The sequence below is a fragment of the Microcaecilia unicolor genome, chromosome 6 (genome assembly GCF_901765095.1).
Source record: "Microcaecilia unicolor chromosome 6, aMicUni1.1, whole genome shotgun sequence".
Lineage (NCBI taxonomy): Eukaryota > Metazoa > Chordata > Amphibia > Gymnophiona > Siphonopidae > Microcaecilia > Microcaecilia unicolor.
The window spans coordinates 156089517-156108261 of NC_044036.1; the positions used below are offsets into that span (position 1 = coordinate 156089517).

The 18745-nt window shown below is 44.0% G+C and overlaps 1 protein-coding gene across 1 annotated transcript in view; it reads left to right on the forward strand.

The window, feature by feature from the left end:
• The first annotated feature begins 3714 nt into the window (after positions 1–3714).
• FAM107A (family with sequence similarity 107 member A) overlaps positions 3715–18745 on the forward strand; it is a 47973-nt gene continuing 32942 nt past the window's right edge. Inside the window, exon 1 of the mRNA XM_030206498.1 lies at positions 3715–3910. Within this exon, the coding sequence (XP_030062358.1) occupies positions 3829–3910 (82 nt within the window). The 5' untranslated portion in view covers positions 3715–3828. The remainder of the gene's footprint in view (positions 3911–18745) is intronic.

Below are 18745 nucleotides of genomic sequence, written 5' to 3' on the forward strand. Positions count from 1 at the left end.
GGGGCGTAGCTAGGTGGGGCCACGGGGGCAAGGGCCCCCGCAGATTTAGCCCTGGACCCCCCTGCTTTCACCCCCGCCAGCTGAAGTCCTCTTCAGCACCGGTCTCCGGCGCATTGCTGATCTGGATTCTGTTTCTGTGAGTCCTGACGTCCTGCACGTAGTAACGTGCAGGATGGGGGAAGGGGGTGGTGGCGCCAAAGGGGAGGGTCAAAAGTGGCGGAGGGGTCAGCGGCACCGGGGGGGCCTAAAATGTGCGCCCTCATCTTGCGCTCTGGACCCCCCTCCCGCCGAAGTCTGGCTACACCCCTGTCTCAGCACCCACAAAAAGGAAGTAAAGAAGCTGTTTCCCTCCGGAACTGGAAATCTGTCAGGGGACACACTATTTGAATAAGACACTTTGATGTCTCATTATCATTATGATTATAGTTTGTACATTACTTTTTTGTTTTTTACTATTGTAAATGCTTTTGTTTGTATTATATTGTAAACCACTTTGCTGATATTTGATGAAAGACAGTATAGAAAAGTCTGAAAGCTGGAGAGTAATCACTTAAACTATCCTGCAGTTCCACTATAAGGGCAGCAGGGGTCACTATAACAGTGCTGGACATCTTTCCTCCCACCCCAGGCTTAAGCACTTTTTCTCTAAGTTGTCCCAAACCCTAACGACTGCATTAGACAGCAGACTTGAATGTGGGTTAGCTGAATTGTAGTGTTACAGCTCAAGTTGTGCATACTGTTTTTGATTATAATGGAATATGGAAGCATAATTCAAGAACTGGAGCACAAGATTTGAAGACTCACCAAGAAGGAGTTAACCAGATTGGCAGCAGACTCTTGCAAGAACCAGTTAAGATTTTTCACCCCCAGTGAACACAGAAAAAAAAAAAGATTTCTCTCGCCCACCAGTGCTACTTTGTGTAAGCAGTTTCCTTGTGGCTCGTAATTATGCTGGTTGTCATGGTGAATCACCTACATTCAGAAACATGATGAGAACGTAAAGTGCCTTGGCATCTCCTATTAAAGACCTTCTGACATAATATGACCCTGTAATAGTTAGGTTTAGACATAATTTTACTTTCAGCAGATTTGAAACATGCTCTGTGCTTGCCTGTCTTTTTCAATACCATTAAAGAGGGGATTTTTAAAAGGCATTTCTGCGGGGAAAGCAGACATTGCCTTTTATAAATTGCCAGAATATATGGATGTGAAATTATGCATATGCAGTCTATATAATATTCTGAGGGGAATTCTATGCAACTGTGCAAGGTAGAACTGTGTAGAATTCTTCACTTCCCATGCAGAATTCTACTCAAGCTATGTCAATGGCTCAGCAGTGCAACACAGCCTCCCTCCCTCCCGGCTGCAGTCAAGAAGAGGAGATGCACAGGTGACTGTCCCCTTTACCTTCTTAGTCCCCGACTGTTCTTTTAAGCCACGTGACTTTACAGAAGCTCATGTGATTCAAGGAACAGTCAGGCCCAGGACAGCAAAGGAGGAGAATGGTGTTCAATGTGAAGCCATGCACCACGTCCTCTTAGGATGCTAACAGGGTGGGAGGGGGCAGGATTGGAGAAAGATGGATGCAGTCTGTGTCATCAGGGAGGGCTTGGCAGGAGAATAGTAAATGTCATATGTGTGTGTGTGTGTGTGTGAGTGTTATGGGAGGGTATGATGGAGAAAGATGGATGCCTTCTGTGTGACATGGGGACATGGAGGGAGGGGGCTAGAGAAAGATGGATGATGTGTATGCCATGGGAGGGGGACTGGAGAAAGCTGCAGGAGATGTGTGCCATGAGAGTTGGGGGAGAGCATGGTGCTGTGGAGGTTTGTGCCTGGAGGGAGAGGTCTTGGGGATAGACAGAATTAGGTTGTTTCTGGGAGTTAGTAAGAGAGAATGAGGGGGCAGTGAATTTTGAGGGGTGGAAGTGAGAACTGCGGAAGGCAGAGAGCTTCTATAGGGTAGAGAACAAGTGAACAGAGATGGGATGGAGTCAGCTACTTATAATGGAGGAATTCTTCATAAGAAAATTACTAATAGAGGGTCATTTTACTAAGCCGCGCTAAAACTGGCCTGTGCTATGACTAGCGCGTGGGTTTCCCCATACACTGAGATGACTTTCAGTACAGCTGTCAAATGGCTGACTTTTCATTTCCTCTATTAATGGGCACTCATTAATTTCCCAATTAGTGCGTGAGCCCTTACCAACACCTATTTATGATGCAAATTATTTTAATTCAAAAGATACAAATAAGTACCTGTATATACTATGTAAACTGCTTTGAATGTAGTTGCAAAAACCACAGAAAAGTGGCATATGAAGTCCCATTCCCTATAGGGCTCACCATCTAAGTTTTTATACCTGGGGCAATGGAGAATTGAGTGACTTGGCCAAGGTCATAAGGAGCTGTAGGGAGAATGGAACCTAGAGTTGCTAGGATCAAAGTCCACTGCACTAACCATTAGGCTACTGCTCCACACCAAAGTTGTGGTGGGACTTGAACCAGACACCTTTGGACCTTGGTGCTAGTTCTGAGGGGGCTACTCTAATCATTAGGCCACTTCTACACAAGACATCTTAACTGGCTAGAAGTACTCATCAACTTCACCCAGAACCTCCCAGCAAGGAGTGATTATAGCCATGCATCACCGGAATGTGCGTGCTTGTATCTACCTACAGACAAGAGCTATCATGTAGACTTAGGAATGTAGCTGTGAAAGGCAGCTACCACAGCACTGGGGAAGTGGAAGACTGGTTTCTTAATTATTGCACAATGGATGAAGCTTAAGGGGTCATTTTACAAACCATTTTTGTGCATAAAACTGCATTTCGCATGCAGAAATAGGTGCTCATACACTATCCAGGGTATACATGCATTAAAGTACAGGAGAATGATAGATCGCATGTACTGTTATGCACTATGGACATAACAGGGTCCAAAAAGTCTCCCATTTAACCCTAATTTACATAGGTGATACAGACACCTAGATTAAACCTCAATAGCATACAAATACTGACAAACACGTTTACACATGCTCCAAGGAGTTACCTGGTATTAAATAAACCTTGTATTAATGCACTTTGTAAGAGGGCTGGGGGTGGATGAAGCCCAGGAAGTGCTGAAAATGTAGCAGACCTCACGAATGCCCCACCAAGGGTGTGTGTGCGGGGGGGGGGTTAGTTCCTACCTTTTCTATTACAGCTGTCCCCATAAGGCCTACAATCTAGTTTGCATTTCATTTGCCCCAGATCACAAGGAGTGACAGTGGGATTTGAACTGGGTTTCACTGCTGCTCATCACATTGCTCTGTTAGGCTACTCCTCCATTTTGAAAGTGCTTCAGCCACAGCCCATATGTCTTTTCTCATATAGAAGTTCTAAAACAAAAAAAAAACCAAACAAACATTTTCTCAGCAGCAAAGTTGATAACAATTACTGCACTTATACCCTCAAGCAATTATCCAAAATATAGACCATACAAAAGATGGACCAGCAGGTACTGTAAAATCCCACGCATACATTAGCCACTGTAAAATACTTAGAAAGAAGCCAAATGTTTTCAGGTTCGGCACACAATAGTAATGTAATATGACAGAATGGAGAAGGAATGGTTTTGTTGGAGCAGAAAGCTCCCTGTCAGCAGGGGAGGGCAGGAGCTGTGAAGCAGTCCCAGTCACGTGACTGCTTATTCTACTTCTCTCTGAAAAGATCCTGAAGTGAGAGCTGAGCAGTGCACTGCCAAGAGTTATGCACGTTTGACGGGTTTCCTAGGCATTCAGAGAAAAAGACTCTCCAGCTACAGCTTGCAAGTGCGCAGACCTGCCTCATGTCTCACAGGTACTGGGACCAGCTGAGAGTGCCAGGCGCCGGAGTTGATGGAATGCACAGGACGATGTTGGTTAAATCAGGTAAGCGGGCATCTGTGCTTAAAATCTGTTCTTACTAGAAGTCTGATCGGCGCTAGAAGCTTAAGATGGAGTTTCCGCTTAGGCTCCTGGACACAGGAGCCGGCTCTCTGGGTGCTTGAGCACCCCCAGTATTGAGAAAATTCCTTGTATGTGTCCAGGGAGGGGTTATTTCCATTGGGCTTAGCACCCCCAATAATTTTGAAAAGTTGGCTTCTGTGTTCCAGGATGCACTTCCACGGCATCCGTACGGGAGTGCTAGCAAATATCCGGATTTCCACTGCCTGTGCTTTGAGCTCACGTTTGAAGTGTTCCTTGCTGTTAACTTATTAACTGATTGTAAGCAGTTCACTGCTACTTTATTGCTCAACGTATTCTTTCACTTTTTGAGTCTATTACAACTGGTGTGAGCAGGTCTTGTCTTCTTTTGAGGGTTTTTGCCTTGTTTTCTTTCCTCTGTCGTGAGATCCGGAGACAGTGCTGGGTATGTGTATGGATAAACAATGTTCTGTTTTGAAACTAATGTACTCTTTAGCTTCAGCAAAATACCTAAAAATTTAGTAGTAGGAGAACTTCTGCTTCTACCTTTGTCAGTCACTGGTTTGCTACCTCAAACTGTGTGGCAGATATATGCATCCTACTATAGCTAATTAAAATTGATTGATATATATAAATGTAAAGGGCAGTTCGCCCCTTGTCCCCTGGATTCTATTTAGCGTGCCTAGAGATTTGCGCCAATTCTGTAACAATGTGCGTAACTTAACAAGCTAATGAGCACTGATAACAGCCCTTAACAAGCAACAATGAGCACTAATTGGCACTGATTAGAATTTAGGCGCACAAGTTGCAAAGCATATTCTGTAACGAGGTATGCCGAAGTTGTAATGCATGCAGGCAAAGGGGAGCATGGTTATGGGCAGGGAAATGGGCGTTTCATAGGCATTCCAAAATTTACATGCCTACTTATAGAATATGGTCCAGTGCGCCTAAATGTACATACCAGGGGCATAGCCAGACCTCGGCGAGAGGGGGGGCCAGAGCCTGAGGTGGGGGCACTGTTTAGCCACCGCCCCTCCACCGCCGCAACCCCCCCCCCCCCGCCACCCGCCCCACCACTGCATCAGGTACCTTGTTTGCTGGTGGGGGTCCCCAATCCCTGCCAGCCAAAGAGTCTTCTTCAGCACCGGTCGACTCCGGCGCCTTCATTGTATGATCATGTTTCTGACGCCTTACGTCCTGCACGGGGCTACATGCAAGGTACAGGAAGTAAGGCGTCAGAAACACTTGATCACACAACAAAGGCGCCGGAGTCGAACGGTGCTGAAGAAGACTCTTCGGCTGGCGGGGTTTGGGGACCCCCGCCAGCAAAGAAGGTACCTGATGTGGGGCAGCCGGTGGCAGCAGCGGCAGGGGGGTCAAATGTAGAGGGGGCCAGGGCATAATCTGTGGGGGCCCATGCCCTCGTGGCCCCACGTAGCTACACCCCTGCTACGTACCAAGATTTACACTACGTTGGTGTAAATAGATGCACGTAGATTTAGGCACTGAAATATCAAGTAAGCCTACTCTATAATCAGTACCTAAAATACCTTTACGATAGATGGTGCGAGGGTCTTTTTCAAGTCCATCTTATTGATTCATTTTGAAACGTATCACTTCTGAAGATTTTGAGATCCTTTTATTTAAAAGACTTCTGAAGCAGGCCTTTTGGGCCGAAACACAGGATTGTGTCGAGTCTTTGGCCAATAAATCTTCTTGAGCATCCAGATGTTTACCACTCATCCTTGGAGTGCCTAAATAGAGGTGCCCAGTCATAGGATTGCCTCCATGGGGCGCTTTTAGTAAGCTGCAGTAAACAGTGACCTTGGTTCACACTTACAGGGGTCTTTCCCATGTGATAAGGCCATTTTTACCACACCCAGAAAAATGGCCCATTTTCTATTTTTTTTAATTAGTGGCCAAGCGCTAATGTTGTCATTAGCGCATTCACGGAAGAACAAAGTGAGGAGAACTCAAGGAGGATGTTCAAAGAGTCTTTAATTGTGCCAAACATAAAAATGACCCGACACGGCCGTGCTTCAGCACAAGGACCTGCCTCAGGGGTCAAAATATCTCTTATATGCTCGGTAACAGGACTGTGTAAGACAAGGTCTTCGCTGTGGAACCGTTGTATAATCTTCACAAAGAACAAAACACTGTGTAGGACCACCGATCACCAGCAATCGCGACAAAGTTCAAGTCATTAGCACATTGCCATTAAAAAAATATTACCTCATGAGCACTTACTGCCACCTATTTTGTAGGCAGTAAGGGCTCAGGCTCTAATCCTGCACTAATCAGTTAATGTAGATGCACTAACCGATTAGTGCAGAAATGCTCACTTTCCACTCCCAGACACATCCCATTGGCACTAAAAATAAATATAATTTTTAGCGTGTGGCTTGTGCGTGCAGAATCAAAAAGTACCACAGGGCGCCTGAGCGCATCCCACAGGACGCCATTTTTATTTATTTATTTGTTATATTTGTACCCCACATTTTCCCACCTATTTGCAGGCTCAATGTGGCTTACATGGTACCGTAGAGGCTGTTGCCAATTCGGTTGATAACAGATACAAAGTTATGTGGTGATCAGGTAACAAGGGGTCGAAAGAGGTAAAGATTATACATTGTCCAGTACGATCATTGGTTAAGATATGTTGCTGGGTGCTGGGATTTTATGTTGGATCGTTGGGATAGGCTTTTTTGAATAGGTGAGTCTTGAGTGATTTCCTGAAGTTTAAGTGGTCGTGAATTGCTCTCACTATGTTTGGGAGTCCATTCCATAGTTGTGCGCTTATGTAGGAGAAATTGGATGCGTAGGTTGTTTTGTATTTTAGTCTTTTACAGTTCGGATAGTGTAGGTTTAGGTATGATCTTGATGATCTGATTCTGTTTCTAGTTGGTAGATCTATTAGGTCTGTCATGTAACCTGGTACTACGCCGTAGATGATTTTGTGTACCAAGGTGCAGATTTTGAAGATGGTCCGTTCTTTGGGAGCAAATGCAGCTTTTCTTGTAAGGGTTTGGTACTTTCGAAGCGTGTTTTCCCATATATCAGTCTGGCTGCTGTATTTTGGGCGGTCTGGAGTTTCTTTGGGAGTTGTGCTTTGCAACCCGTGTAGATTTCGTTACAGTAATCTGAATGGCTTAGGACCATTGATTGTACTGTATTAGGTTTCAGAAAGTTTCCCTCGGGAAGAAAGGTTTTAGTCGTTTGAGTTTCCACATTGCATGGAACATCTTCTTTATCACAGTATTTACTTGGTTCTCTAGTGTGAGGTTCCGATCAAGTGTGACCCCGAGTATTGTTAAGCTTTCTGAGGTAGGGAGAATGTGTCTTGGGGTAGTTATGGTAGTGGGTTTGTATTTGTTGTGTTGTGATGAGAGGATGAGGCAGTGTGTTTTGATAAGCAGGAAAGAGTGACGGCATTACCAGGTTTAATGGAGGGTACTTCAGTTAAAGGACAGATTCCAGAATGTCAAGGGCTTATAGTATTGATGCAAGAAAAGGTATGTTCCATTTTCATATGCTTTTTTGTGCCTATGGCAATACCCTTTTTGCAGACAAGGCCTGTGAAGAGTGCTCTTCAAACTCTGCATTGAGTTGTTTAGCATTTACCTTTTCAGAATTAAAAAGCCAAAGCCCAAAAGAAGGATGAAACCCTTTCGTAGCACAGCAACCAAATGGAGAAAAGTGAGGTAAAAAGTCAAACGAAGACATTCCAAATGTTGTAACACGCGACATTTAATAAACAATTGTTTAAATCATCATGCAAAGGGGTATGTTTACTAAGGTGCATTATCGTTTTTAACGCGCCTGTAAATTTAAGGTGTGTTAAACGCTAATGCGCCTATACATTTCTATGGGCGCATTAGCATTTAATGCATGTATGCGCGTTAAAAATGCTAACGCACCCATAGCGCCACTTAGTCAACAAAGGTCAAAGTCTGAGGCACAGTCATAAAAGGAACGGCAACTGTGCCTGCGTGAGGAGTCACAGGGTCCTCTAGAAAGATGTGTTACTGGCAGGAGTGTTGAGAAACAGGTGAAAGCTGCCAAGCCTGACTGCTGTACTGAAAATGCTATGTTTAGTTCAGCAGTCATACTTGGCTGCTTTCATTTGTTTATCAACGCTCCTGCCAGTGGCACATCTCTCTAGAGGACCATGTGACTCCTGACGCAGGCACAGTTGCCGAAACACGGCTGTGTCAAGTTCCTTTTATGACTGTGCCTCAAACCTTAGTTGATGATTTTAGCATTTATTTATTCAAGACTAAGTGTTACAAAATTTGGATTGTCTTCATTTGACTTTTTACCTCACTTTTCTCCATTTGGTTCCTTTTCAGAATAAATATGAAATACCTTGGCAACCCAGAATAGTCAGCCTGAATGTCAGGAAAAGAATTACAGGTGACACTTCTAAATTTTCCGTAGAAATTCTCAGTAACCAGTACCAAATCTATCTTATGTCATCTTCTTTTATAAGTTTCAAGTTGACAGTGTTTCCACTGGGCCTGTCACTAGGCTCACCTGGAGGCCTCATGTTTGTTAGCTATAATGAGTAGAGTGGAACAGGTGAATGTGAAGCGTCTGTTCACGCTTTCCAAAAATACTAGGACTAGGGGGCATGCGATGAAACTACAGTGTAGTAAATTTAAAACAAATCAGAGAAAATGTTTCTTCACCCAACGCATAATTAAACTCTGGAATTCGTTGCCAGAGAACGTGCTGAAGGCGGTTAGCTTGACAGAGTTTAAAAAGGGGTTAGACGGTTTCCTAAAGGACAAGTCCATAAACCACTACTAAATGGACTTGGGAAAAATCCACAATTCCGGGAATAACATGTATAGAATGTTTGTACGTTTGGGAAGCTTGCCAGGTGCCCTTGACCTGGATTGGCCACTGGCGTGGACAGGATGCTGGGCTTGATGGACCCTTGGTCTTTTCCCAGTGTGGCATTACTTATGTACTTATGTACATTTTCTGTGGTTTGTGGACACACTGAGCATTGCATTGTTGTGTTTTCCCTTCTCATATGGTCAACTGGATTTCCGAAAGGAGCTCTCCTGCTAAGGAGCCACATGCATTAAGGATCCAGCTCTCCTCTAGGTATGCCAAAGAATCTTTATGGAAGTTTGATATCGTAAAATTTATGGCTACAGCCGAGTCCAGCCAGGCACTAGCCTTGAAAGAACTACAGCACGTACCAGCATCCACCATCATCAGGTGCTACAGCCAATACCAGAATGTAGTTCTTATGGGATAAATTTTTAACAGGGCACCTAACTTGAAACAATACCATTGGCTACCGGCTCCCCATGGGATAAAATGTAAGGTGCTTATTCTTGCACATAGGACTCTGCACACCAATATCCCTTCCTAATATTTCTCACATATTTTACCCTATACTCCCGTATCTTGCATTTCTTAGATGACCGTCATCTTTCTATCTATCCATGATCACCAGAACTTAAGGAAATCACTAAAAACCAACCTCTTCAAAAAGGCCTACCCCAGTGACCTCACGTAAACCTCTTCACCCAGGAACATAACATGACTAATGATAGTACTGGACATCACGCTATCTTCATCCCTTCCAATCCTCCACATGTACCTCATTCGATCACTATACAACCTTCTATTTGTTATCAACCGACTGGGCAAACACCTTTGACGGTACTATGTAAGCCACATTGAGCCTGCAAATAGGTGGGAAAATGTGGGGTACAAATGCAACAAATCCTATATAATAAAACGCATCTCTAACATTCTGAAGCTGACTGCATGGCTGAGGCATTCCTGCTGTCTGTATCCATCTCCTGAATTGACATCATGTACTTCCGGGTTCGTCACAAGCAGAAGTGACCAACCACACGAGGTTTCTCGGCTTCAGAATGTTGGAGGTGCATTCTGTTAAATAGGATTGGTCAGTTCCTTGAAGCACAGCCAGAGCTCAGCGTGCTGCACAGTAACGCTCAGACACCAGAGAGAGAGGGGGGGTGCCTGACACCAGAGAGAGAGAGGGAGGGGGGGGGGGGCCTGACACCAGAGAGGGGGGAGGAGGTATCTCTGTCACACACATACTCTCTCTCTCTCACAGTCAATGTATTTCTCTCTCTCACTCTCACACACTGTCTCTCACACACTCTGAGGCATATTTTCAAAGCACTTTGGGAGGCTAAGTTCCATAGGTTTCTATGGAACTTTGGGAGGCTAAGTGCTTTGAAAATGAGCCTGTCTATGTCTCACACTGTATCACATTCACTCTCTATGTGTCACACACACAGTCACTCACACACTTTCTTGGACTCATACACTCACTCACAGAGAGTCTGTGTCTCACACACATTCTCTCTCGCACACACTGTATCTGTGTGAAACACACACTCTCTCTCACACTGTGTCTGTCTCACATACGCACTTGCACACACTCTCATTCTCACACACACTCTCTCTCACACACACACTCGCACATTCACTCTCTCTCTCACACACAGTCACTCTCACATACACTCTCTCAAACATACACACTCCGAGGAAAATCTTGCTAGCGCCTGTTTCATTTGTGTCAGAAACGGGCCTTTTTTACTAGTAAATAAATAATAAATATTTGCCCAATCCTTCATCTGCTCACTTAGGGCCCTGTTTACTAAGGTGCACTAGCATTTTTTTAGCGCGTGCACAAAATTAGCACGCGCTAACTGTGTAGGCGCCCATAGGAATATTGTGGGTGCCTACACAGTTAGCATGCTGTAAAAGGACTAACACACCTCTAGCGCAGCTTAGTAAACGGGGCCCTTACAATCTACCAGCTCTTTTGCATTTTATTACTCAGCACCATCCCTTTGGAACTCACTCCCCAAATCCCTGTGACTAGAATCTTCATATCCCAGATTTAAAACTGGTCTTGACTCATCTGTTTCAAGACACCTTTGATCTTTAGCTGTACTTCATTCTCTAGACACTTACTCACACCTCCGTAGCCTCTTTTCTTTCTCTCTCTCTCTCTCTTTTCTCCTTAATCTTTTTCATCTTTCCTGTCTGTTTTCATAGTTCCTTTCCTTTCTAAGTAAGATCTGATTCTATACCGCCTTGCTGTATTTACAAAGGGCGGTATATTAAATCTTATAAGCATATGAAATAGTAGGGTGAAGGGGTGGCACTTCCAAGAAGCACAAGAGAGACATGATGGTCCTTATCAGTGATGTTTATTAAGAATGCACCAAAAAAATCTTTTACTTGCATTGCTACGGTTGTAGGGACTCACGTCCTTCCACTTCTTTGTGGCTGTTCCTTTCACCGTCTAATAAGCATAAATATAAAATATATATATATCTAACATCTAATTGGCAATAGTTCTAAGTAATATTTCCATATCCAGATATTTTCTTTTTACCAAGTCTGGAACATAATTGTCTATAGGTGTACTGGTTTCTTAAACATGTGATTGGTGAATCCAGTGCCACTTATTTCAGTATTATACATATTCTGGGGTCCTTTTACAAAGGTGCGCAAAAAAATTGATTCCAGTAGTGTAGGCGCGGGTTTTGGTTGCGCGCCAATCCATTTTTAGCGCACCTGCAAAAAAAAGCCATTTTTTCCTAAAAATGGACATGCGGCAAAATCAAAATTGCCGCATGTCCATTTTGGGTCTGAGAGCTTACCGCCAGCCATTGACCTAGCAGTAAAGACTTGTGCGGTAACCAGGCAGTAATGACCTACGCGTGCCAAATGCCACTTGGCGTACGTCCATTACGCGTGCCCAAAAATAGAAAATATTTTTCAGACACACATAGCGGATGCACACCACAAATGAAATTACCGCAAAAGCCACGCTGTAGTCGGGTGGTAACTCCAATTTGGCACGCGTTGGGCACGCGTAGAATGCTTACGTGGCTTAGTAAAAGGGCCCCTCTGTTAGGAAAATGACGAGTAAGACTTTGGTGTTATATTTATGAACATCTGTCAGCCAGACTCAATCCAAGACATTTGATCCTATAAAGAAAAATACGATTCAGTTAACGTTCCATCAATAATTTAATCAGCTCCAGAATGTATAATAGAAACAAATCATAAAAAGCATTTACAGAGGGTACGTGTAGATGGCACTTAAAGAGTATTTGGAATTTAAACAAAAAATAAATTGAAAGGCACCTTGATAAATTGTAGCTACTCAAATTAGTCCAGGCCGGAGCCAGGATGTAGATGAACATCAGAGAAATTAAAATTCCACGGAAAACCGAAAACACGCAGTTCTCGGTTTGTTTGGAAAACTACATGCAGATGTATCCACAGGGCTCTTTGAGGGGCATTTACTACCTATTACACAAACCTTTTGACTCGGATATGAAAAAAAGATGTCTCCAGGAGCCGCCACTGAAGAACACTGCTACAATGGAACGTGTAGAATTCTCCTTATAGCACCTAAATATAACTTCTGGATCCACCACTGGCTCAACCCAAATTGCCCCACCCCCCACTTTCTATGGATACATTTTACTTGTAAAGCAATTTATACAGCCACAGCCTACCTGTTCTCCAGTGTAGCAAATGTTAAAAAAAAAACCTTCTTATATGGTCGGTACCCGATGCTGATCACATAATAAGTATTATCCTTCCCTACTGCTGAACTAACTCGGATATTCAATCTGGAAGCCAGACATGGCTATGAGCAACTTAGAAGCCGCTTACCGCCATGGGCTGAAGTTTCTAAAATATGTACAACACTGCCCTGCTCCACCCAAACTATTCCCTAGGGACAGCTTGACACACCATGCATATAAGTACACACAATCTTTATTCTGCAGTAAAATCATGCTTTACTCATGGCAAGTGTTTTGTTCTCTTACTCCCTTAAAACCCTGCATACACATTAGTAGGATGTGGTTGGGGAGGGCTTTGCATATACACTGTGCGTTTTTTCTAGCAAAAAAGGTGCCAGTACTCAAATGCTAGGTCACCCTTCGGGGGTTGGGGTGATCACTGAGGGACCCACCCCACAATAGCCAGGCCCCCTGCAACCAGTCACAAAATCTATGGCAAGGCAGACTTGGTATGTAGAGCCTGAGCTCTTTTATTAAAACTTGGGGTCTATGGGTCAATTTTAGCAAGCAATGGAAAAGGTGCCAGTACTCAGTACCCCCAAGTACCCCCTCAAAAAAAGCCCTGCATATACACCTATACTTTTGAAAATTCAAGTGTATGCATTCAGTGACACCCAGAAAATGTATGCACTGAAACTTGTAAATGTGAGCACATCATTTCCCTGGAATAATTTTCAAAACATAAGCATGCCCATAATTTCACTTTGAAAATGCAGACTTTTCGATGCACATACTTTTAACCCATGTGTGCAGTTATAACCCTATTTACTAATTTGAGAACATATTAAAAAAAATTGTCATGCCATGAAAGTTATCTGGATCTGACTCTTTGTGGGAACCAGATTGAGTTCCTTTAAACTGAGTTCGTTCACTGGCAGATTAAAGCCAAATTTCCCATGCTTCAATAGCAGTGTATTAATCAGTAAAATACCTTTCATAGGGCCAGGATAATAATTCAACTGTTAGTGGTGAAAGCTGTTGAAAACAGCGTTTTACCATGTTCCCTGCAGATATATTTGTCTTTCTGTCCACAGCTGTGCTAGAAGGAGAACCAGCAGCAAAGTACCTTGGTGTTCCACCGCAGGCTGTCAATAGCAACTCTTTCAGCAGCCTTTTCTAAATGTTTGTTATAATTTGAATAAAACCTTTTTCTAGATCTAGTTATTGCATTCCAGCCCCTTCTCTCTAGTCATTCTAATCTTCTTGAAACCCTTTGAAATGCTGTGTTTCAAGAAAATCCTTATATATTAAGAATTCTCTCTTTCTTTCAGCCTCTTGTTTCACGCTTTCAAATTTACGTCAACCATAACTTAGGGATTTGTTCTTTTTCTTTCTTCTCCTCTTTCTGAGAAGCTCATTTGTGAGCGCTTCAGGAGACGCCGTGGAGAGCTTGGCTGGGCAGACGGGAAACCAATGCCCGAACTTGATGTTCCCATGGAGATCTTTCCCATTTAGTATCTGTTCACACAAGCAGGATGAGAGTCCATCAACTTGCACATACTGCATAATGTCAGCTTCTTGGAAAGAGGCAGAGCAGTACATTGCAAGGAAAAAACACATGAAAAAAACAACTCCCACATACAGTATGTGCTCTAAAAGTACAGTTTGTAGATAGTGTGAATATTAATTCAGTTTATCACCATTTAATAGAGGTTGGAGGAGGCCTCATGTTGCAATCAATAAGTTGCCTACTGCAGCCACAATCAGAGTTCAAATCCCACACTGTGATTTGTGTTAGGTAGCTAGCTTTTGGCCAACTCAACCGTTCATCCACTTTCAATCAGTAAATGAGTATCCAGCCTTAGTCAGGGGTATAAAGATGATCAGGGAAGGCAATAACAAACCAACCCATTTATAATTGATTGTCGCAGTTGTCATGGTCTTGCTACATCTGAGTAAGTGGAATTAATGTTTCAGCCATCATGCTGTGGCTTTCTTCAAAGTGTGTTGTGAAGTCTAACAGAACTCCCCATTTACAGTCTGCCAAGAGACCATCACACAAGTGACAGCCCCCATACGTCATACATAACTCTCACTTTCACACTGGGGACTACCTTTACTTTGAAACAGAGGTTGACCCTTTGCGAATGCATATCAATTCCACAATCCATTATCATTTCTTTTTGCAGCAGCCGACTTGGGTTCTTCAAGAATCTTGCAATCCTGCTTCAGTATATCACTTAGATAATTGCCTTGTTGAATGATACCTAATACATACTACAGTATGACAAAATATGATCTGAAAACAATTCTGAATTGTCATGTTACATATACCAGAACACATGTGCTATGTTCACTTGGCTAGATATTGTCCCCATGAAGAACACTGGAGTATAAGTATAATATAACCAGTGGCATGCAGTGTTTCGCAGGGTTCCTGCATCCATTCTCTGTGAGAGGGAAAACAGTAGAGAAACTCCACCATTATAACAAAGAGAATACCAAGAAGAAAAGGATGATTCTTTTTTTGGCCATCCCCAGAAAACCAATTATCTCTCTTTGGAATTTCATATTGAGATGGCAGTCAAGTTAAATTAAAAACTAAAAATAATAATGAAAGCGAAAGGGTTGGCATGTTAGTCCAATCCAAAAACGTTTGGATTTTTTTTTATATGTATGCAAAGCACATTCCTCTCTCAATGGGTTGTTTATTTCCTGTACTCCCACTGGATAACAGCTCTTCAAGAGTGGTGCGGTGCCTTTCTCAAACTGGCAAAGTCTGAAAACAAAATAAATGTACTCTATTATTATTATTAGCTCCAAGGCAGAGACTATTTTAGTGAGCACGATATTTATTTCACCTCCTCACAGGCATAGAAGATGGAAATAGTTGCTTACGTATACTCAAAAGTGTATCTGGGAGCTCACCATGATAGAAGAGAATTGACCCCAGTCTAACTTTCATCTTGCGTTCAAGCTCTGGATTCAGCATCTGCTTCTGTAGTGGGAGTAAAATCCAACACAATGAGTGTAATTCTATAAAGGGGAGCTAATCTTTATACCCCAAAGAGTCATGTAAATGATTAACGCTGATGTCTGCATATACGCTCATAAATACAATTCTGTATTTATGAGTGTATATCTTGACTGACATAACACATACTTGACAAGTAGCCGTACATGTGGGCGGGTCTCACACATATATGTAACTTATAGAGTACCAGGGCTGCTGAGAGGGGGGGCAGGGGGGCAAGATTCCCCCAGGCCCGGCACCGGGGTCTTTCTTTCTCCTGCTCCTGACGGGACCCGGGAGATTGCGTCTTGACAGGAGCAGGAGAGATAAAACTCTGGTACCAGGGGGCCCCCCTTAGAGGCTGGGGAGGAGCAGACACAGGGTTTTGGGGCCTCTGGTTTGGCTGGTGGGTGTTCCCAAGCCCCGCCAGCAGAAGCTTTCCTTCAGCGCAATGCAGCAGAGAACAGCGCCAGAGGAAGGATTCTGCTGGCAGGGCTGGGGGACCACTGCCAGCCAAGGTATGTGGAGTTGTGGTGGGGGGGGCAGAAAGGTGGGGCAAAATGTGCCCCCCCCCCAACTTTGGGTCTTTGGCCCCCTCTCTTTTTGTAGTCTGGCTACACTGTGGTTTGGGGGGGTGGCAGCGGCGGTCCTGGGGGGGTGGCAGCGGCAGCCCTACCCCGGGCCCAGCTCAGTCTCTCGGTGGCCCTGTAGACTATTTTGAGTTATGGGGTAAATTCTATAAATGGCGCTTTAAAAATAAGTGCCAAAAAACCACACAGTTAACTCAACAGAAAAAAAGAAGGCCAAACAAACCTTCCACAAACAATTAATAATCAAAAAAGAAGGCATGACAAAGTCCCAGGACAGCCAGTGGCTCTGTTTTATTCTTCAAATCCAATGTGTAGAGCATACAAACAAGATGTATCCACAGTTTATTCTTCAGATATAATATACAGGATGTGCTGATAAGAAAAAACCCAGTGCATCATGTATACTATATCTGAAGAATAAACTGTGGATACATCTTGTTTGTCTACTCCACACATTGGATTTCAAGGATAAAACAAAGCTATCCTGGGGCTTTTTCGTGTTAACCACATAAACTCAACCATCAGTGCCTACTTTTATCTGTAAAGCAAAATTTAATATTTAAAAACACGATGCCCGATTATGTATTTTCTAGAATTATTATAAGGTAACGTGGAGGGGCATAATCAAATGTCGCCGTCCAAATAGATCGCCGGCGATCTATGTTGGCGGCGGCGCTACAGCTGGCCTGAACCGTATTATCGAAAAAGATTGCCGGCCATCTTTTTTTTCGATAATACGGTTTAGCCCGGCCAAATGCCTTGGAGTTTGCCGGGTTTGAGATGGCCGGGTTTGTTTTTCAGCGGTAATGGAAAAAAATGCCGGCCATCTCCAACCCGGCGAAATCCAAGGCATTTGGTCATGGGAGGAGCCAACATTTGTAGCACACGTGTCCCCCCTGACATGCCAGGACACCAGCTGGGCACCCTAGGGGTCAGTGCGGTGGACTTCAGAAAAACCTCGCACATGCATAGCTCCCTTACTTTGGGTGCTGAGCCCCCCAACCCCCCCCCCAAAACCCACTACCCACAAATGTACAACACTACCAAAGCTCTTAGGGGTGAAGGGGGCAACTACATGTGGGTACAGTGGGTTTTGGAGGGCTTCCATTACCAGCACAAGTGTTACAGGTAGGGGTATGGGCCTGGGTCCACCTGCCTTAAGTGCACTGCGGTACCCACTAAAAGTGCTCCAGGGACCTGCATACATGCAGGCCTCTAGGACTTGTTGCTGCTGTATAACCTTGGCACACCAGTTGACACCTGAAGACTAATCTCTTTGAAAAAGTCCTTTATTTGAATAAGCATGTTTACTCACAGTTAACTGCAAATCAGAGGTTGTGCCCCACTGGGAAAGAGTCTCCCTGGTACTGAGATTAGCAGTAGGTCAGAGCTGGCAGAATGGTGTACAGTGCCCTCTTTCAACCACATTCAAGGTAATAACGTTCTCTTACCTGGGTGACACATGAAAGGGATCTAAAACTGGCTTACAAAAATGGCCACTACCTCATGGACTACCGGAAACAAAACAGGGCACACTCTGAACCCAGTTAGCAGGTGGGAAAAGCACCATGGGAGTAGAGCCCAGTACCCTACACCCACCACAATGCATTGCTGATGTGACTCTGCAGGGCACCTAACAGAAAAGGTGTCACACTCACCCGAGAGCCACATCGCAACCAGGGAGGGCTGTCGGAGGATACAACACATTCTGCTGCCATGGAGGTGGGTACAGCATTTGAGGCTGGCATACAGGCTGGCAAAAAAGGTTTTTAGTTTTATTTTTTTTAGTATGGGAGGGGGTTGGTGACCACTGGGGGAGTATGGGGAGGTCATCCCCCATTCCCTCCAGTGGTCATTTGGGGCACCTTTTTGAGGCTTGGTTGTGAACATAAAAGGACCAAATAAACCCAGCGATATACTGCTTATCGCTGTTTTTTTTTCCATTATCGCCGAAAGCCAGCCATCTGGTAGCCACGCCCATGCCCGCCTTCGCTTCGCCGCCGACATGGCCCTTTGAACTTTGGCCGGCGATGCGATGGGAAAGCGACGATGTTGGCAAAAAACCGGCTTTTGATTATACCGATTTGGCCGCTTTTCCGAGATCGCTGGCCATCTCCCGATTTATGTCGGAAAATGGCCGGCGATCACTTTCGAAAATGAGCTGGATAATAACATAGTAACTTAGTAGATGACGGCAGAAAAAGACCTCCACGGTCCATCCAGTCTGCTCAGCAAGATAACTCATATGTGCTACTTTTTGTGTATACCTTACCTAATCATAATCATAAGGTGATCATGATTATGGAGTTTATCAGAATCTTGGAAGAGGAACCAATGGGCTAGGTACCTCAAAAAATTTGGAAGGGAGTGCATAAGACTGAAGATTCACCTGGGGTGCCCAATACTCTTGTACCAGCAAGGAGTAGAGAGTAGTCTAATGGTTAGTGCAGTGGGCTGAGAACCTGATGAACAGAGATGGATTCCCACTGCAGCTCCTATGATTCTAGGCAAGTCACTTAACCCTCCATTGCCCCTGGCATAAAGCTTAGATTGTGAACCTACTAGGGACAGAGAAAGTATCTGTATATAATACATATAAACCACTTTGGTTGTACCACAGAAAGGCAGTATATAAAACAGGGGCATAGCT